The sequence below is a fragment of the Camelus bactrianus genome, chromosome 4 (genome assembly GCF_048773025.1).
Source record: "Camelus bactrianus isolate YW-2024 breed Bactrian camel chromosome 4, ASM4877302v1, whole genome shotgun sequence".
Classification (NCBI taxonomy): Eukaryota; Metazoa; Chordata; class Mammalia; order Artiodactyla; family Camelidae; genus Camelus; species Camelus bactrianus.
The window spans coordinates 20,763,393-20,784,223 of record NC_133542.1 but is presented as its reverse complement, the minus strand read 5'-3'; the positions used below and the strand labels follow the sequence as shown (position 1 = coordinate 20,784,223).

The 20,831-nt window shown below is 33.6% G+C and overlaps 1 protein-coding gene across 1 annotated transcript in view; it reads left to right on the top strand.

Annotated features, from left to right (window-relative positions):
* CNTLN (centlein) overlaps nucleotides 1-20,831 on the top strand; it is a 247,919-nt gene that overhangs the window by 184,321 nt on the left and 42,767 nt on the right. The window contains exon 19 of the mRNA XM_010946034.3: nucleotides 14,939-15,130. Within this exon, the coding sequence (XP_010944336.1) occupies nucleotides 14,939-15,130 (192 nt within the window). The remainder of the gene's footprint in view (nucleotides 1-14,938; nucleotides 15,131-20,831) is intronic.

Genomic DNA, 20,831 nt, shown 5'->3' with positions numbered 1-20,831 from the left:
ATATATATATAGCATGATTGATGTGTGTGTGTGTGTGTGTGTGTGTGTGTGTGTGTGTGTGTGTATAAAATATACCATGGACATGTAATTGACAAAGAAAGACAGATATTCACTGCAGTCATTATGTAGTAAGGCTTTTGAAGGAGGTGACATTTGGGCTTAGACTTAAAATTTGGTTTGATTTTGAAAGTTATGTTCATGGAACAAAATCATTAAGAAAAGGAAAGCTTGGAAAGACATCAAGGTGAGAAAGCAGTTTGTTGTGAATAGTAATCTGATGAAGCTGTGGTTCTCAACCCTAGCTGCATGCTATCCTCACCTGGGGAGTTTTTAAAAAATACCTATGCCCAGGCCGTACCCTAAACCAATTAAATCCGAATAACTGAGGTGGGGTGTCCCTGCACCTTGCTAGTTTTTGAAAGCTCTCAAGTGGTTCTAATATACAGTGAGGACTGAGACTAAAGTCTGAGAGAACAGAGATTCAGTGCAAGCAGCCAAATAAGAGATTGTTTAAATATCAAGGCAAAAGATAAGTATCTAGACAGTACATATTTAGACAGGAAGTAGGTAAGTATTTCGAAGTAGAAAAATTGGAAAAAAAAAAGATTTTTCACTGGTATAACACAGAGTTTGATGACCAATCATAAGAAAGGTTAAAAAAAGTTAAGTATTTAAGGTACCTACCAGGGTTCTAATTAAAGTGACCAGAAAGTTGATGATAGAGTATACTGGGCTTTAGAATATTCTAAATATTGTAGGATGAGAGAAACCATATGTGAAAATATACCAATAAAGTTGGGTAAAATATAACAATTATCCTTATAAATGCACAGCAGAATTTGCCCCCCCAAAAAATGTAAAACCCTAGGGGCTAAAATCAGTGACGGCTTGCCATTGTAACCAAGTGTAATTTGTCGCTGAAATAAAGATATCAAGTGAGAAGTAAGAAAATTGAGTAAAATATAGAGGAGAGGGCTGGGCTAGAGGCATGAATTTTGGAATTTGAGTATTTAGATTATATTTAAAGACATTAGGCTGGGTAGGATCACCTAGGGAATGAAAGACAGAAAAGAGAAGAGATACCAGGTCTGAGCCCTGGGCCCTCCAACCCTTGGAGTTTGAGCAGATGAAGAAGGTCCAGAAAAAGAGAGGCCAGTTAAGTAGGAAAAAAAAAAAAAAGAGAAAGGAGTATCTAAGAAGCCAGGTGATGAAAGTATTTCAACTAGTGAACAGCCAACTATGTCAAATGTTGCTGAGTAGGATGAGCCCATGCAAAGAACTGATAAATAAGAAGAATAACTGGAGAATATCATTAAATGTACATGTACTTTAGTTATTCCAATGAATTTTGTTATTGAGGGGAGCAGAAAGCCTCTAAAATATAAACATTTAATAACTTAGGCTCAAAATAAATAATACTATAATTGGTAACTTCAGTACTTTTAAGATAAAGCTGACAAATAGTCATTAAGGATGTTCATTATTCGAACATAGCAATAAAAAAGTCTTAGCTCTAAATATTTACCAAAAATGGTCACATAACTAGGCCAAAACACAGCTCCCCACAAATCTCAAAATTTTGGTATCATATAACAGTATTGTCTAACACAAGTGAAATTTGACATCAGTTTAATAAATTAAATTTTAAAATTCTCATGCAAACTTATAGAGATATTTTAAAATAATGAATGGGTCAAATAAAATAAAATGTGAATTGAGAAAATGCTTCAGGTTGAATGATAAACTTGTGGGATGCAGGTAAGGTGGTACTCAGATGGAAATGTATACCTTTGCATACTTATTAAGACTACAAAGAAGCTAAAATTTGATGAGCTAACCATTCAATGTAAGAGTGAAGAATTAGGTTTCTAAGGAAAATAGAAAGAAGGATATTAAGATAAGAGTTAATATTGTAGAAAACAAAGATGCAATATACATGATCAAAAAACAAGAACTAGATTATTGAAACTAATAAATTGATGAAGATTAGCCAGTGTTGGTGAGGATGTGAATGAATCAGAACTTTAATACATTGCTAGGGGGAATGTAAAATGGCACAGCCATTTTGGAAAAAAATTTGGTAGTTCCTCTCGTACTGCCAAGGTAAAATGTAGAGTTACAATATTATCCAGCAATTCCACTTCTAGATAGTTATCCAAGAGAATTGAAAACATAAATTGACACAAAAACATGTGCATGAATACTCATAGCAGCATTAATCATAATAGCCTCAAAGTGGAAACAATCCAAAAAATGGGTGAATCTTATGGTATGTATATTACCTTAATAAAGCTATTAATTAAAAAAGTAATACTATATTTTAAATGCTTAGGTGAGATTGAAATTTTAGTTTTATATTTAAATTATATTAGGCATATACATTTTTCCAAAAAGTAGAAACAAATTCTTCCTCATTTTATGAGGGTGATGTAGCATTGACACTACATTTAAGATAGGAATGTGTTAGAAATGAAAGTTAAAGTCTTATCTCAGTTGTGAACATAGTTGTACCATTGATTTCCGAACTATTAGGATAAATGTCATGAATAAACCAGGATATTCCCAGAAATTAAAAGTTTGATTAGAAAATTTATCCATGTAATTTACCACTGTAACAAAAAGAAAGAAGATATATTAAACATGTAGAGAATCTGAGATGACATCAACAAGATGGCAGAATTGGAAGACCAGACCTTCCTCCTCTCACAGACATACCACTTCGACACCAGTACTTGGACCAGTTTCTTTTGTGTGAAATCCAGAAACCATTCAAGAGGCATCTGCACCTCTGACAAGTACAAAACCAGCTTCACTGAAGTTGCTTAGGAAATTGGTGGCACTGTCCTGCCATAGTCCTACTCATTGGCACACCACCTTGTGATCTGGGGGAAACCCCCAGTTCCCAGCTTCTTCCCAGGGAAGGAAAGGATATACTGGACCTTATGTCCATTGATCTGGCTTCTTGGGGTGCTGTCTAAGGGACTGGCTTCTTTCTCATCTGTCCGAGAGCACTGATGGGACCTGACATGCTATAGATACCTGGGGGACACTGAGAACCAGAGAGCTGGATGTACCAGAGGACATCACACAGGAAGCTGATACAGAGGTTTGATGGTCTCTCCCTCAGAGAGAAGAAGAATGGGAGTGTGTGTCCAGTGTTCTGGCTTTTCAGGGGCTGCCCAGGGACGAGTATCTATGTAGCCCAGTTTGGGGCACTGATGGAACTGGACATAGGAATAGCTGAGAACATTCTTACTCTGTTAAAAAGTATCTACCAAAAACCTGAAACAATCATACTTAATGGTGGAAGTTAGAAGCATTCTTTTTAAAGTTAGGAAGAAGACATTTATGCCTGCTATCATTGTTTTGTCTCAGACATTGTGCCAGAGGGCACAGGCAACACACTAAGGTAAGAAAAATAAATGCAAGTCAAAAGTATTAGAAATGAAGAAACAAAACCATCATTAGTTCCAAACTGCTTGTCAGCACAGAATCTCAAGACAAACTAATAATAGATTTCAGCAATATTGCTATATGTACAATCAACATATGCTAAAATGATGAGACAACATTTACCAGAATTCAACAATATATGCAAATTTTAAAAAGAAATATTGTTTAAGTAATAGCAAGAATTCTATGGTATCCAGGAATGGAAGATGCAGCCCAAATTCAGAAACAGTAAAATGAAAAAGGAATGTCTTCAAAGGAATGTCTTCTGGAAATACACATATATGTATTAGAAGTATAAAAAAAAGTCAGGGAATGATAAACACCAAAGATGTTTGGGGATAGTGATTATTTCTGGTGAATCAGAGGAGACAGGATCATGGCCTTCAATTATATTGCTAACACATTGTTTTTGTTGAGTGAGTGATACATGGGCATCTGTTATGTATGCATTTTTATTTGTGTATTGCATATTTGAAATTTTCCTTAAAAATGAAATCTATTGATGTCATTCTAGAGAAGAAGTGCTGAAAGTGGAACAGATCTTTGCAGCAAGGTAATAAATTTGGGGGAGTATGAGAAGGAGAAGGTAGGGGAGTGCTGTAACACAGAAACAGGGGAGGGAAGGTTTTAAACAAGAGAAAGAGAAGAGCTGATCAACAGTGTCAGATGCCATAGAGGAACTGAAAATAGGGAAGAGGTTGTTGGACTTTTTTTAGAAGGCTCTATTAGTAAGACTCTTGAGAGCAAGTTACAGGAACTGAACTCAAACTAATATAGAGGGGGAAAGCTCAAAATATCAAAGATGAACTGAAGAGAACAGACTTGGGAAGAACAGCGTTAACTGGAACCACACACTTACTTCTCTTCCTCTGAGACCAGTTTTCTCCATGTGGCCCTGGCCATGGTATCAGCCATACGGTAACATCCTTAGAGCTTAGACCCCAGAGAAGAAAGGGATTTCTCTTTCTCATTTTTCAGTCTTCTTTTGATTTACACAGTTTATAAACTTCTGGGACCACAGGAAAAATTGCTTGGTTTATTTGTAATTTTTAGTTAGGATTTATGTTCATTTCATTATATGTGTATTTTTAATTGACATAAATAATTGGCAGGACATTTGAAAGTCATGCAGGATACAGGGCCATTTCTGTTGGACAGGACTGATATGCACATTGCAGTACATCTAGTGTTCCTGGCTCTCACTCATCTCAGTGACAATCATTGTGGCACTCAAAAGTGCCCTCACTAATTTCCAAAATATATATCTAGGTAGTATATATTCTTTGAGAACCACTGATATAGGAGAAAAGCAGCTTGATTAGTAAAAATAAAAAGAACTCCAGACTACCCACTTCCTAAAGATCTATATAAATCATTATATTTCACTTAGCACAACTAAGAGTCAGATAATTTATTGAGGGCTACTCTGTTAGATCAAGCTTTACTACTTGAAAAAATATAAACAAGATAATTCTAAATAGGAAAATGAAGTGAAGGATGGTGGAAGAAGTTTCTATGTGAAATTTTTGTGTTGAAAAAAAGTTTTTCAAGTAAAAGCAGTAAGAAATGTATAATTTAGTCTACTTAAAAGAAATTTGTACTCTGTGCCATGAAAGGTAGGCATTTTTAGTAGTTTTCACATATATTAGTTTTTAATGAAAAAAATCCCATTTTAAGCAGTATCAGTAACCTTTTATTTTATCAGATCTAGTGATTGCAAATACTATTATTTTGAAGAAATACCTATTTTTTTTTTACTCTTTTGACTCTTATGAAACTTGCACAGGAAATGGAGAAAAACATTATTAACTTGTTTCCCTTGAGAATTTTAGCAGGGTATATTTATAAATGTAATCAAAATCATATGAGTACTTAGTAATGCTGCTGTTAAATGTGTAATGAGTTGTAGGATTTTTGAAATGCCCCGATTGGCTTTCATCCAAGTAATTTGTTTGCAAAGCTTAGATGTAGTACAACTGAGGAAAGACATGTGGTTAAGTATTGACCCTATCAGTAAAAAATTTTAATTTCTAAGCATTAAGATGCTATTTATATTTAATATATACTTAAAATATGTATATCATTTTACTCATTTGAATATATGAAGTCGGAGCTAGAACTAATGATATTTAGCCTTTGGGTTTATTATCTAGAAAGTTGGTAATATTTCATTTAGATTAGTGTGATAATGCACTGTTCCTATGAATTGATTCCAGTATAATTTAAATAAACTTAATGTTCATTTACATGCTTCTTAGAGGCTTATTAAAAGTGCTTTATCTCAAAAAAATATGAATTCCAAAGTATATCATGGTCTGTTATAAATTTTTAGAGATCAAAAATATTTGAATCAATTTGATGCCTTTCTTTTGAAATCTGTGTAAGAATTAAATATTATGAGCAATATTAGATTGTGTAGACTCTGCCCTCCATTTAGTAACAATACTATATATGTGGACATTAGCTTCCTCAGGCCAGTCCACAAAAGCCTTTTGTACAAAAAAATACAGTCCATTGAGAAGCAATATTCACCCCACTAGGATAGAAAAAACAATCAAATGAAAGTATTGAAATCTGTTGCTTAGGAAAACCAAATTTAATAGGGAGAATGAGGCAGGCTTCATGAGACTTATGCAGATATTCTGGAGTTTGATAGCCTTGGTACCTATAACTTCACTTGAAATTTTATGATTGTTCTTTATGTAGATGTAAGTATAGTATTAATATCACCCTGAAACACCAACTATTATTTTTGAGTATTTGGTATGTTTGTTTATTTTCTTCTTTTTTCTTCATTGTTTGAGTGGTTCAATTGGGGGCATTCTTTTCCTCCTGCCCCCACACAACTTAAGTAACTGAAAATATATTGACAAAAGTGGAAGAGGAAAAATAGAATTAAAGAGGATATGTGTACACAGAACCTGTGAGGAATAAATACTTCTATGTTGATTTAGCTGAGTTTAAGCAGTAGAAGGCAGAAGGACAGTGAAACGAGGGATTTAGAAAGACATTGGTCAGTTTCTTCTTTGGGACCTCAGATGGCATTACCATCTTCTATCATTCCTGTTGGGGAAGGGAATCAGAATGGGAATGCATTGCCACTTGATGGTCATCGGTAAGCATGCCATGTGTAAATCAGTTGTCAGGAGGGCTGAAACTGAACTTATTACCATATGAACACTGAGAAATTCTTAACATAGGTGACAATGATGAATTATTCAGGTTATACTTCTGGTTCCAAATATGTGTCTCTGTATTTAGTACGTGGTATGTAAGTTTTAGTGGGACTTTCATTTTAGTAACTAGAATAGAGGATTTGAAATAACAAGCCTACAGTTGAGCAGCTCTTGCTATGATAAACCAAATATTGATTGGTTTTCCATGAATACTTGAAAGTCACTTGTATTAGTTAATTTTTCAAGTTTTACATGTAATACATTTTGCTGATTCTTTTTCTGTAGTTGTGGAAACAGAAGTTTTAGTGATTTGATTTAACTTCAGTCCAGTTAAATTCATTAGTCTTGTTATTCAAATTATTTTGAAACATAACATATTGTTAGTATCAAATAGATTAATAGTTACTATAAATGCCTACAATGTCAAAGTTATTAATAAAAATTAAAAGATACATGTGAAATATTTTCACTATTGGGAGATGTTTTGAAAATTAAAACTAGTAAAGTGTTTTAAACAATTTGACATTTGAAATAATAGTGTCGATTTTCATTTTGAGAAATCATATTCAGACATGTTTACAAAACAGTTATTTAATTGGGCATTATCTAGAACTTACATTACAAAGTATAAGGGCATTGAATTAATTTTACTTCTTGTAAATGTTACTGAGAGTAGCATAACTCTTATCCATATGCAGATATCCATATTTCTTTGATAGAATCTAATTTGAACACATCAAGACAGATTGGCATTTTTAGTACCATAAAAAACTGCTTTGTTAATTGCAACCATATTTAGTATGACCTTATAGCAAAGTAGCACCTTAAGTGTCATGCTTTGTCTTTAATGTGCATACTAGAGCTGGGTTCATCTGTACTAGACAACTGCATTTCATGAAGAGAATTTTTTCTTGATAGGCAATTAGCAGTAATTAGGAATATTCACCTCAATAAGATGTCAACATGAGATTGTTTAAAAAAGTTGAATGTCAGTGGCTTAAAAAGAAAGTTCTTCTGACACATAGGTATGGCATGTGAAACATGAAATGTTAATTTAACTTTTCTGCTTATTATTCATGCACAATATTATTTTGTCATTCAGACACTACACCGACAGAGTGTAAAGGGTGTTAAAATAGTGCTGCTGGAATAAAAAGAGGATTAAACTACCATTGGCCAATTAGCCAAAGGGTGCTTAATGGTCTCTAAAGGCTACTGAAGTCTAACTGCTAGCAAAAGCATTGGTGAAAAGTCCTCTATATTACCTTCATTTGCTTGACATTTTGTGAAGCATACTATAGGCTTTTAATAACTGCATTTGTCAGAAAATAGTCTATAAATGAGTGATGTTGTAACTAAGTGTATTTTTCATAAGAAATTTTATTACACAAATAATTCCACCTCTGCCTAAGATCTTTGTTTTATTTTTGGTTAGTTTTTCATTTTTAATTCTTTTTCTTGATAATCTCAAGTATCATAACAAAGGAAAACATGTTTTAAATGTAAAACACTTGTTACTAACTTGAAAGAGTTATTAATCTGAACTATTTATCTTTCTAGATAAGTACTTGTATGGAAAATATTTTGCTAGTGACCTAGAAACCCACGTAATTCTCTTTGTAACTCATATAATGTTTTACTTAAGTGACTGTGCTTTTAGTTTTATACATAGACAACATGGACAATTTTATTTCTTTCATTTTTATTCCTTGTAAAAGAAAAAATATTCTCAGTGAAAGAATAGTGATACTAGCCACAGGAAGGAGAGAGTGTGGTGACTTTCTAGGAGACTCTTGCCTATAGAATTTACATAGATATTATTCATCTTGAATTTTCTGTTCAGTCTCTTTTGCTTTAGTTCTGGCAACAAAATTCTTATGTTGTAATTTTTTTAAGATTATAACATAACGTTTTTTAATTGCTGCCTCTACTTAAATGTGAATCTGATTGTGAGATGTAAATGAAGTTATTTAGGTATTCAAGATGAAATAACTGTATTCAATATCCTCAGCCCTATGCAGAATTCAAGATTAAATATTTTGGTGAAATAATTGGTACATTACAGACTGTTCCCGTTTAGTGATTGCTTTTCCCTACTTTGACTGTCAAGGCCTTTGGGTTTCAAAAGGAGAAAGAAAAATCCGAGACTCCACTATTGTTACAGATGAGGACTAACCCTCACTTACTCTGGCTACTTATTGGCCATTTCTAACATTTGACATCTTAACTTTGCCCCAGCATGAACTGGAGAGAATCCTTCTGCCAACAACTATTTCCTCCATCGGCTTCCCAGAAATCCTGCTCCTGTGACCTGACATTCACCCTCACGTTAAGCTGTGTTTTCTAGAATTTCCATGTGTCTACTTTTTGGATCTCACTATCCCAACTAAGGATATTTTCAATTTTTTAAATGGTTCATTGTTTTAAGTTTCTCATTCAGTGGTGAAAAATATATGAGAACTGAATACTGTCTTTTCATTGCTACAGAGTAGTTACTGTCCAGAAAAAAGAAAAAAAAAGATCAGAATCAGCCTTTTATTAGAAGTGAAGAGCTGTACCACATCCTGTTCCTTTACCTGGGCGCACTGCTCCTAAACTAGTTAAATACTCATAAGCATTTTCTTGATGCAACTAGCATCATGTTCACTGACTAGGTGGCTGATGATTATTTTATTCTTTGGAGACATCAAGCTCAGAGAGTGTCTGTTTTGGGGGGTGATTAGGGAAATGATTCTTTCTTATCTGATGTTTTTCTAAGCCCTTTTCTTATTTTCATTTGGGCTATAAGAATATTTTCCATGGGACCTGTTTTATCTTTTCTGATAATTCATTCTTGAACAGTAAAATGTTTACCAAAGCTCCTGCTGGAGGAGAGATCCTCCACCTCATGAGGGCTGCCCAAGGCTTCCCCAGCAGTGTTCTGGCACATGCCTTCTCTAGAGTAAAAGTTGGAAAGCAGGAAGGTTGTAGGTCTAGCCATGGCCTTTAACACTATATCTAGTTTCCAGGGAACATTTGACAAAACAAATCAGGAGAGATACGTGAAAGGAAACTGGCTGTAACCAGCATTTACCAGACAGAATTTGAAGGCAGCAGCAGTTCCCTCAGCTCCCTGATTTGTTTCTCCATAGCACTTACTGTAGTTTATTGTGATATATTTCTAGGTTATAGATGGGTAGCTACCAGAAGGCAAGGATTATAACTCTTTTGTTTATCATTGAAAACATGGAGCTGGTACATTGCCTACTACATAGTATGTATGAAAAGGATGAATAATAGATATTGAGTCAGATCCTGAATCTAGATATTCCTGATCAAAATCTTTCAGAAAACATCAAGTTGGAGCTCAGAATAAAAGGCATTCATGAAAGAACTCCTATACAACAGAATAAAGGAGAGTACATCAGGAGAGGCTTATCCACCCCATTCGTAGGATTACTCTTGCGAGCAGCAAAAGGAAGCTTCTGGCCAGAGACTTTGCTTGGCAATTAGACTACAAAATGCAGATCTGGAAGAGGCAATTTGTATTTCTAGGACAGAAAATTGAACTTTTTTTAAGTAATTGAAGAAGTGAGCACAAAATTATGGGTGAGGAAAGAAAAACCAGAGGGGAGGATATTATATAAACTATATAGCGTGGAGTTCAGGACACTTGTTTAAGGGGTGGCAAGGTGGCAATAGGGGGAAAGGAATAGGTTTAAGACAGGGAATGATTTTTTAAAAATTGGGACTCAGTCTTCTGTGGTATATAACCAATTACCACAAATTTAGCAGCTTAGAGACAACATTCATACTCATTACCTCATAGTTTCCCTGGTCAGGAGCCTGGCACAGCTTAGTGGAGTCCTCTACTCAGAGCATCAGAAGGCTGCAATCCGTGTGTCAGCCAAGCTGCCTTTCTGCAGTTCAGGCTTTTCTTCCAAGCTCATGAGTTTGTTGGAAAAATTCAGTTCCTTGTAGTTGCAGGACTGAAGTCCCTGCTTTCTTGCTCAAGGGCCATTCTCAGCTCCTGAGGTCTTCCTTAGGTCCTCACCTTGTAGCTTTCTCCATAGTCCTATCATAACATGGCCAGCAGGAGAATCTCTCTGGCCTTCTTTTAAAGGACTCACCTGGTGAGTCAGGACCAGTGAGGATAATCTTGCTTTTGACTCACTCAAAGTCAAGTGATTAGGGAACCATGATTTACATCGACAGAATCCCTTTTGCACATAACATTGCAAATAGCACAATCATGGCAGTGGGAGCCTATCCCATTCACAGGTCCCACTCACATACAGGGCATGGGCCATTGGGGATCATCTGAGAATTCTGCCTGCCACAGTGCTCATTCCTGAAGAACGAATTTGCTAATATATTCTTGTTTCTTCTTACAGTTGCTTGGAGGCTTCTTTCCTTTTTAGAGACTTGTACTTCTTCAATGTTATATTTAAATAAATAATAACTAGTGTCTCATTTTAAACTTTTATAGTGTTAAGTTCTATTTTATAACCTTTGGTTAGAGTAATTGACTACACATAAATCAATACAGATCTCAGTACTTATTCTCATTGATGTCAACTTTTAAATTGAAATAGACTTTTAAAAGATTGTAGAGGGATTGCACTGCTGTGGAAATAAAGAATCAGAATAATACATCTGCCTTCAATGAGCTTGTAGCCTAGTAGGGAATCCTAAATTAATATCAAACAAATAACTCTCACTGAAGATAAGGTAAGGTTTCTGTTGTGAGAGAAACTATAGGATTATTTGGTACGTGTATATTGTGTGTGTATGTACGTGTGTGTGTGTATAAAACGAAGTTTTTTATTAATTCAGATCCTTAGCCTTTAAGACAGTTCTTAGACTGTATGGTAGCATTTGCCACAAGATAATGCTAACAATAATGCTGTAAATCTAAAATTTACCAAGTGCTACATAGATTTTTTTAAAATTCTGCCCTCAAAACTACCTTTGCTAGGTAAACAACCATCGTCTCTGTTTTTAAATAGAGAAACAAAGTCAAGAGTTTGCTCAGTGTCACTCATCTGGTAAGCAGTAGACTCCAAATAAGAATCCAGAAATTATGACTCTTTCATGTGTTTTATATTATTTATGGTTTTAATGTAATGTGACTTAAATGTTTTAAAATCTTTGATTGGAGTTGAAAAGGTAATATAGAAATAGGAATCATGCTTCTGATTAAAAAAACTATTTTAAGAGTTATCTTAATTTATTGGTAGACTTTATAGCACAATCCCTTTCTAACAAGGTCACAACAAAAGTCTCACATTCCAAACCAAGTAAAAACAAAAGAAAGTTATTTATGCTTCTTGTCTCGTCTATAAAATTTCTGAAATAAGAAACAGAGTGCTTAAACTGAGAGAAGTTAGTAACAGAGCCATAACTACTTGTCCAAAATTCTAAGGGATAATCAAAGGATTCCAAACTGATGAGATATATGATTTTCCTATTACTTTTATTTCAGCAGGTGCTCTGTAGCATTTCTAGGCATGTATAATTAACATTAGAAATATGTTTTAAAGACTGTGGATTTAAAATAGTTTAATCAAGGCACAATTTACATTTTAATAAATTATTCAATAAATAAGTCATTTGAGTTACTGTCTCCATAATTTCAGCATTTCTTCATTTACTAAATTTTTATACTGTTAAATTGAAGTTAAAATCTACATATACATAGTTTTTAGAGAAATACATTTATTGGCTTGGTCTTTCTGCAATGAATGATGTAGTTATAGTGTCAGGATCTGCCACCATGAAAAGAATAGAACTAATGGCACACGGGTTTACAAATGAGAGAAGCCACCAGGCTGTTCATAGAAAGAAAAGCGCCTCATCAAAATTTAGTCTTCTGTGTTGCCTGAGATTACACCTAGAATTGTAGTCATGACTTAATGTCTTACCAAATTGAAATCTCAAAAAGTCTAAATTAGATGCAGAGCATTAACTTTAGGACTGATAAATATTCTGGTGCGTACTATTTAAGTTAAAGCTAATGATAATATTGCTAATAAACGTGTATTTTAATTTACATAGAAATAAAATAATAGGAAGATTATAAATATAAGCTGAAATTTGATGTGTCTTTATAGCACTATCTGTGCTACAAATAGGGGGACTTGAATTTTTGAAACCTTTCTTCTGGTTCTTACTATACAGAAGGCATAGTTTTAAGATACCATGAGTGGGCAGATACATAGATGAACAAAGGAACAGTCCTCTCTCAAGGATTTACTAAGGTTTCTGGTTGAAGAACAGGCACAGTGCTATGGGAGCTAAGACAATGGAGAAGCCACTTGGTTGAAGAAAAAGAGAAGAAAATAGCAGAGAAGTCTTCAAAAAGGAGGAAATACTAAGCTGCTCTTAAAGCATGAGAGAGATTTCAGCAGAAGGAAACACCATGTGTAGAGTCATCAATGTAGAAATGGCTAAGAGATGGGGGGAATGGCAGGCAAGTTTGACTGCAGGTGATGTCTGATTGAAACATAAACTGAAGCTAAACCTTACAGAGATTTATTATTACCACAAATATCTGAGCTTTATTCTACTGGGCTGGGGAACCCCTGGAGGATTTTGAGTAAGAGAATAACAGGTCAGTGTTGTTTTGGAAAGTTGTATAAAAGATATTTTGAAGGTACAAAGATGGTTTGATGGTTGCTGGGAGGGGAAGGGCTGTTGCAGTGGTCTTAGTGGGATAATGAGAGTCTTTATTAAGAAAGTGTCAGAGGGAATGAATATGAGGAACATTATATAATTTAGAGAACCTGACAATTGTTTGGACATAGAGAATTAATAAACAGGGAGGGAGATTGATTCAAGCTTGGATGATAACCAGGAAGATTTTCAGGTTTAGGGAAATTATGAGTTTGCTTTTAGATGTTAATTATTTGATACCATTGGGACAATTCATGAGTGAATACTTCCTGAATATCTTAAAAAAACACACTTTAGATCATAAGTTAAAATATAGCCAATTAAATAGGTTTTTTTTTCCAAAGTGTACTTTTTATTTCACTAACACCTAGTTTAATCTCAAATATATTAAGCCCTAGTTTTGAATTCATGACCTATTCATATGTAACAGTATACACATGTGTATACATATGTATACATATGTAGTTATATATTTACTGGTATACTTCTTAGATATTGTGTTTAAATATACTGTTAATACTTAGGTAACTTATGTCCCATTTTTATATTACTGTACATGTTAGCTACCTCTTTTACTGTTTTAATTAGACTTCTTAACAAAGAAAGATTTTTTCCTCCTCTGAGAGACTTCAGTACCATTTTGTCTAATTGTTCCTTATGTTCAACTGCCATATTATAAGCTTCTTTGGAATAATAAAATAGTAGTGCAGGTATCCTCTTAAGGATCTCTAAGTTGTTATGCCATTACGGCTTGGTGGCATTCTGCTGACTACAGATTGGTGAATAAGAGGGGCTAACATTAAGACAATTTCTTTTACACTGTTTCATAAAAGCAACACTAGTATGTCATTTAGTAAAATGTTTTATGATATTAAAAATTCAAATCTAAGGAGTTTAGTGCAATCTACCTTAGCATTACAAAGAGGACTTGTCAACTATCGATCAAGTGCATCAAACTGAGCAAGTTTGTTTGTATGCTATTTATTTGAACTAAATCTCTAATAAGCCTCTTCTGCTAATTGGACTTAACATTTATGTTGCTAAATGAGAAGCATTTTGGCTGCTACATAGGGTGGTAAGATCTACCCAATGGAATAAACAACTAAACATCTGTTATCCCATCCTGCTCCAGCTTAGCTTTTACCAGTTAAGTACATCAGCCCTGAAGTCAAGGTTATCAAATATGTGAATCTCTGGCACACCCATGTTTATGGGAAGGCAGAGAAATGGCACATCATGAGGAAAGATCAGCCAACCAAAGGATATTGAGTACAGCTGGTCTATTTTGTTTTAACCTTTACAAGCCCTACAACCTTAAGCAAAAATTAGTTGACATTATAATTTTTGTAAAGTTTTTATAATAACTATTTTTATAACTAATTTCACTTTTTCTTTAAGATAATATCTTTTATTTGTCATTTTTTTCGAGGAGGGAGGTAATTAGGTTTATTTATTTATTTTTTTAATGGAGGTAGTGGGGATTGAACCCAGGACTTTGTGCATGCTAAGCACGCACTCTGCCACCGAGCTATACACTCCCCCCCAATTTCACTTTTTTCTTTAGCATTTTTGTACCCATCAAATTTGATACTGATAATTGTTAGGTTAAGTGTACTTGCTTTTATAATATGTTTATATTTTCTTTTTAAAAAAAGAAGCTAAATTTGGATTTGGCTGAGCTTAGGAAAGAAAAAGAAGACTTACTAAAGAAATTGGAGTCCTCATCTGAAATCACAAGTTTGGCTGAAGACGTTACCCGGGTGGCAATTCCACGGATACAAGTTACATCACTTGGCCCTTCAAGGAGCATGGATTTGGAAATGAAGCAATTGCAGTGTAAACTAAAGGTGATTATAAATTTTATTAATGAAAACATATAATAAGTTACTGAATCCTTAAAAGACATATTTTTATCAATTCTAATTTAATTATACTAGTAAAGGTAAACTATGGTATAAATAACCTCCAAATTATTAATGCTGCATTCGACCTCATCTTTCTATTTTAGCCTGGTAGATTCTTATCTGGTAACTCATAATTCTTTTCTCTGAAAAAATTGACAAGACACCATGAAATCCTAACACAGATGATGGAAACTGGCTATTGTCATTCTTCTCCACTATTCACTCCTCTCTGCCCTCCAGAATTCCTTTTGAATGTGTAATCTATCAACATAAACAGAATTGCTTTCCTGTACACACTTGCTACTATTTTAATTTGATGATTCTTGGCTGGAGATGGGGAAGGAGGAGGAGGGTGGAGGGAGGAAGAGGAAGAACAGAGCAAAGGTGGGTTGGTTTAATAGATTTCAGCAGGTTAAACCTGAGAGTGAGAAAAAAAAAGGCAGTTTTCCTTTGTGTATGAAGAATTGTGTCTAAGTCCAGGTGAAACTGGACTTCAAACTTAACAACTCAAAAAGTAAGGCTGGCCTTAGGTTAAATAGAATTATCTTGTAAGAAAAGGGATTTGTGAGTTTTATTTGGAAAGTTCATTTTCATGCTTCTTAAAACAAGCTCATTTATTCCATACATATTAATTATTTTCTTCAGTGGGGATTGCTAGCTGGAAGCTAAAAAGTCAGTGTATGTGGGACCATAGGTATAATGAGAGTTACTGGAAAGAAAATTCTGGTTGAAAATGCACAGAATACATTAGCAATGGAATAACCATGACTGTTAAGAAGGTATTAGTATATAGAATTGTCAAATAGACTTTGTTGTTTTTATTTCAAATATTATATCTGTGCTCTTCAATGATAACATCTTTAAGTGAAGGATTACTAATAAGATAAACTAGGATAAAGTTTAAAGTAAATTCATGTATTATTGCTTGAAAGTATTTTGCTTTATTAATAATAATCAGATATACCCATTGGCATTAATTTAGATGCTTCTGAAATACCATCTTCTTCAGAGGGTTTTATATGTACAACTTGTCTCAAGAACTACATTTTATAAGTTGAAATACCTTACAAAATAGAAATGTGAGAAAAAATAGTTGTGCAAGTTTGGCACTGTATATCTTCTCCTACATTGTGTTCCTGTTTCTGAAAAAGTGGAATAAAATGTATAAACTGAACATTTCAATGCTTAGGTTTTATATGGAGGATAAAATTATTGAGGTATTCTTTGATCTTATCTGCTACAGAGACTTGTAGTCACAGTTCTGTGATTCTTCTTATATACAAGTGTTTGTGGCCCTAATATAACTTTTATTTTTGCCAAGATAAAATAGAATGTTAGATTCAGCAGTGTCTAATCTGACTTCTAAATTTTTCAATTGTTGATAGTTATAAGTTGATTTTTATTTTATTTATTTGGTTTCACTTACTACTAATACACTAACATAAATTTTAGTAATAATAGGCCCATATAGATATCTGTAAGTTTTTTTGCATTGTGGTATCCCATGGTGTAAGTTTTTGACCATATATAAATCTCTCTCTCTTTGAAGGAATGTGTGAGTCACAAAGGTGAGATAATGAGAATTTAGTCTAAAGCAATTTAGATCACACTTGATGTAAGTTTGAAGTGACATTGTCCATATGTAACCTGGAGTCCTGGAATGCTCACCAGGGTATGTGGGGACAAAAAGGAGTATGTCTTTACTTTGGCCTTATTTCATATTTAATGTGGAAATATTCTGGAAGACCAGGTACTTTTAAGCACATAATACTCTCTAATGCTACAAATTTCTGTTTTGATAATTGTGTTCATTTGTGAGGGCTCCCATAACAAAATACCACTGGGTGGGTGGCTTGAATGATAGCAATTTATTTTCCCATAGTTCTGGAGTCTAGAAGTCCAAGACCAAAGTATCAACAGGTTTGATGTCTCCTGAGGCACCTCTCCTTGGCTTACAACTGGCCACCTTCTTGCTCACGTGGTCATCCTCAGTCTGTGTGGTCTGTATCCTAATCTCCTCCCCTTAAAAGGACAACAGTTATATTGGATAAAGGCCCACCCAAGTGACCTCATTTTACCTTAGTTACCTCCTTAAAAGCCCTATCCAAATACAATCGTATTTTGAAGTATCGGAGGTGGGAGGCTTAGGATTTCAACATATGAATTTTGCTGAGATACAATTCAGTCTGTAGCAGATGTCAACTTGCTAACATAATGATTTTCCAAGAAATAATGTACTGTCTACTTGATGTTTTTTATGCCTAATTAAGAAAAACTGGTTATATTTTAATCTGTTAAAGGTCTACATACATCTTTTTTTAATTTTATCTGATTAATATTAGACTTTTCTATGTAATTTCTTCAGTGTATTCTCAGATATATATGGTTCATTCAGAAATTAGAGTGCTCATGTACGTTTTCTTTTCTCTCAAATTTAAAGAATTAAAAAAAATTTTTTTTAATGGAGGTACTGGTGATTGAACCTAGGACCTCATGCATGCTAAGCATGCATGCTCTCTACCACTGAACTATATCCCTCCCCATTAAATTTTTTTCCATTAATTTTTTATATGCATTTTCTGATCTTCATTTTTACTTAAGACATGTTTTATCAAGGCACCCAATTATATATAGTTAGATAATAAAATATTTAGAGACATATAAATTCCTTCCAGTGAATGATATATAAATCAGTTATTTGTATTTAATTTAATTTGTATTTCTTTATACAATCTGGATTGAATTGTACTCCAATCTATTTTTGTGATTTTTTTTTTTTGACGTCCTAATTGTTGAAAGCATTCCTTTTGGTATATACCATGGTCTCTTTCGGTTGTCCAGTAAGTTAATAATGAAGAATAGTACTTTTCAAACTACTGTTACTCTATATATAATCTGTTGCCACTCTGACTCTAAGTCCTTTAAAAAAGTTTTAACCCTGTTAGATATATAGATTAGGTGATCTCTATCTTTACACTTAAGAAAACTGAGACACAGAATGAATACATTAATCATCCACAGTCACACAGCTACTAAGTGATGGAGCTGAGATTAGAATGTAAGCCGTATGACTCCAGAGTCCACGCTTTTACTCATTAGGCTATGAAAAAAAATTTTTTTAATTAATAAACTTATGTAGGAAAGTTCTAACCAAGTTGGATTCTTACATTATGACATCTTTGTAATATGTGTTTTACTCCAGATTTTGTCATGCTGCAGATAAGTACTGTATTGTAGGAGATGGAAAAGGGTTAGAGGACCTGAGTTTTGATCATTCTTTGTGCATTCACTTCTTGTGGAACCTGATTGAGGAAATTACTTACCTTCTCCAGAGGTTTGAAACAGGGATACCTTTCTATACACTTCAAATGGTTTTTTGGGGATTAAACAAAATAGATATGAGATTTAAAGAGTCTGGCAAAAGTATGTATCAAGCTGGCATTGTTTTATTTATTATAATTCTGTAATCTCTCAATTATCTAGAAGTCAGAGGTACAGCATTTTCCAGCCAATTAAAATAACTGGCCTAAGTCTAAAAACAGAAAAGAATCAAACAGCTCTCTTAAAATCCACTCAGTGTATTCTCCTGAAAATTATTGTCAGCCTTCATTTACTGCCTGTTGTCTTTTATTTTAAATATAGCTCTAATGAGTTTGTTTAAGTTCTCAGCAGAAAACACCTCAAAAGCAGTAAATTAGAAGTGCATATTAAGGGACAGGAGGATTGTTTTTAGGCTGAAATATTGACAGAAGCAAGAAACGATGATCAACAGATTGACAGAGAGAAAAGGGAAATATAAAAATGTTAAGGTAAAAATACAAAATTAGAAAAACAGCAGTCTGGGACCGTTTAGAGTAGGGCTGAGGAGCCATTTGTATCATAATAGTTCTTAAAGGCATCACTATATAATGATACAATGATATTATAATAGATATAGTAATATAATTAATATAGTAATATTTACAATATAATATAACTGTATTAAAAATTCACTATTAGCTTAATATAATCATGGATTATTATATTTCTAAATGAATGAACAATCATTCCAGAAAGAATTTAAGATTAATGATTAAAGCAAAAAAGCTTCAATTATAAATTTACTAGTGTGGAACATCTTACTCTCACAATGCTGGAAATAAGATACCATACCTCACTGTAAACTCATAAAATGTGGTGGAAATTTAGATTGCATTACACAAACATTTAATCAAAACCTTTAACATTCAACACAGTTGCCATGTGGAGGTAGCTTTGGGTTTTTAAGAAAATTAGTATCATATTGAATGTGAATTTTTAATTTACATATGCTATACTAATGAGATGTTTAAAGTCTATCTAATGAATTTGACTCATATTTACATTGTGTGATTAATGGTTTCATCTTCTCAGATTTATATTTTTTAGCAGAAGTCAGTCAAACCTGGAAATAGTTCTAATTGAAACAACTGATTATAGTTATTAGAAAAATTAGCAGAATAACTGCTCCAAATATTTTAAAAGTTGTATTTTATTCTACTTATATTAGTTTGATACTTTTTAAATTTAATAAATGAATTAATGTATTTTGACACTGTGTTACAGGTAGAAAAACCAAAATATCAAATGATGTCTCAGATCACATGTTTACTTGGAACTTGACTCAAAATTGAAAGTTTGGGGTTCCTAACACTCTAGTTACTACCTCTGACTCCTAGGCTGTATAGACAACAAATACCACAGAGCTGTTCTGCTTTGAAAAATAAATTACTTTAATAACTAGTATTATTAAGAAATTCAAGTAAGGAAGTATTTAGCATTTATAAGATTCTCTAATTGGTTGTCTATTAGTGTCTAACAAATTATCCTAAAATTAGCAGCTTAAAACAATTTATTATTATTATGTAATTTATTATTTCTTATGATCCAGTGGGTTCTGTAGGTAGTTCTTTTGCTGCTATCTGCTGGGTTTCCCCATATGCCTGTAGTCTTCTAAACTGAAGATTTACCTGAGCTGAAAGTTCCAAGACCGCCTTACTCCCAGACTGGTAATTGTTCTGCTGGCTGTCATCTAGGGTACCTCAGTACTCCCCCAAATGGCTTTAGTATTTGTTGGAAGGTAATCCAAGAGCAACATTCCAAGAGGGCAAGGTGCAAGCTACAGGGATTTAGGCTCTGGATCTGATACTTGCACAATGTCATTTCTGCCACATACTTTGGGTTAAAGCAGATCATAGGCCAGAGCATATTCAAAGGGTTAGGAGATGGATTCCGCCTCTTGATGGGAGAAACAGCAAAGCATTTATGACCATATTTAGTCTGTTACAGGTTATTAGTAAATCTAGAATTCATTTCAAGTGATCTTATTAAACCATTAAAATAATCACATGCACATTTACATTTTACAAAGATAATCCATATTTTCCATAAAGGTACTTTGGGTAGGCGCCCTGCAGTTGTTATATGATTGTGTTCCTCCATGATTTTGGCATCTTATATAAAAATTTTAGTGTGTCCTGATATTTCTATTAGAAAATACAAAATGAAGCATCTTAAAATGTTTACATGTTTATTTTAATTATAATTATTGCAATTTTGTTACTCTTCATGAGAATGGCATTTATATTTGTGCTTTAGGATAAGATTAAGAGATACATTTGAATTT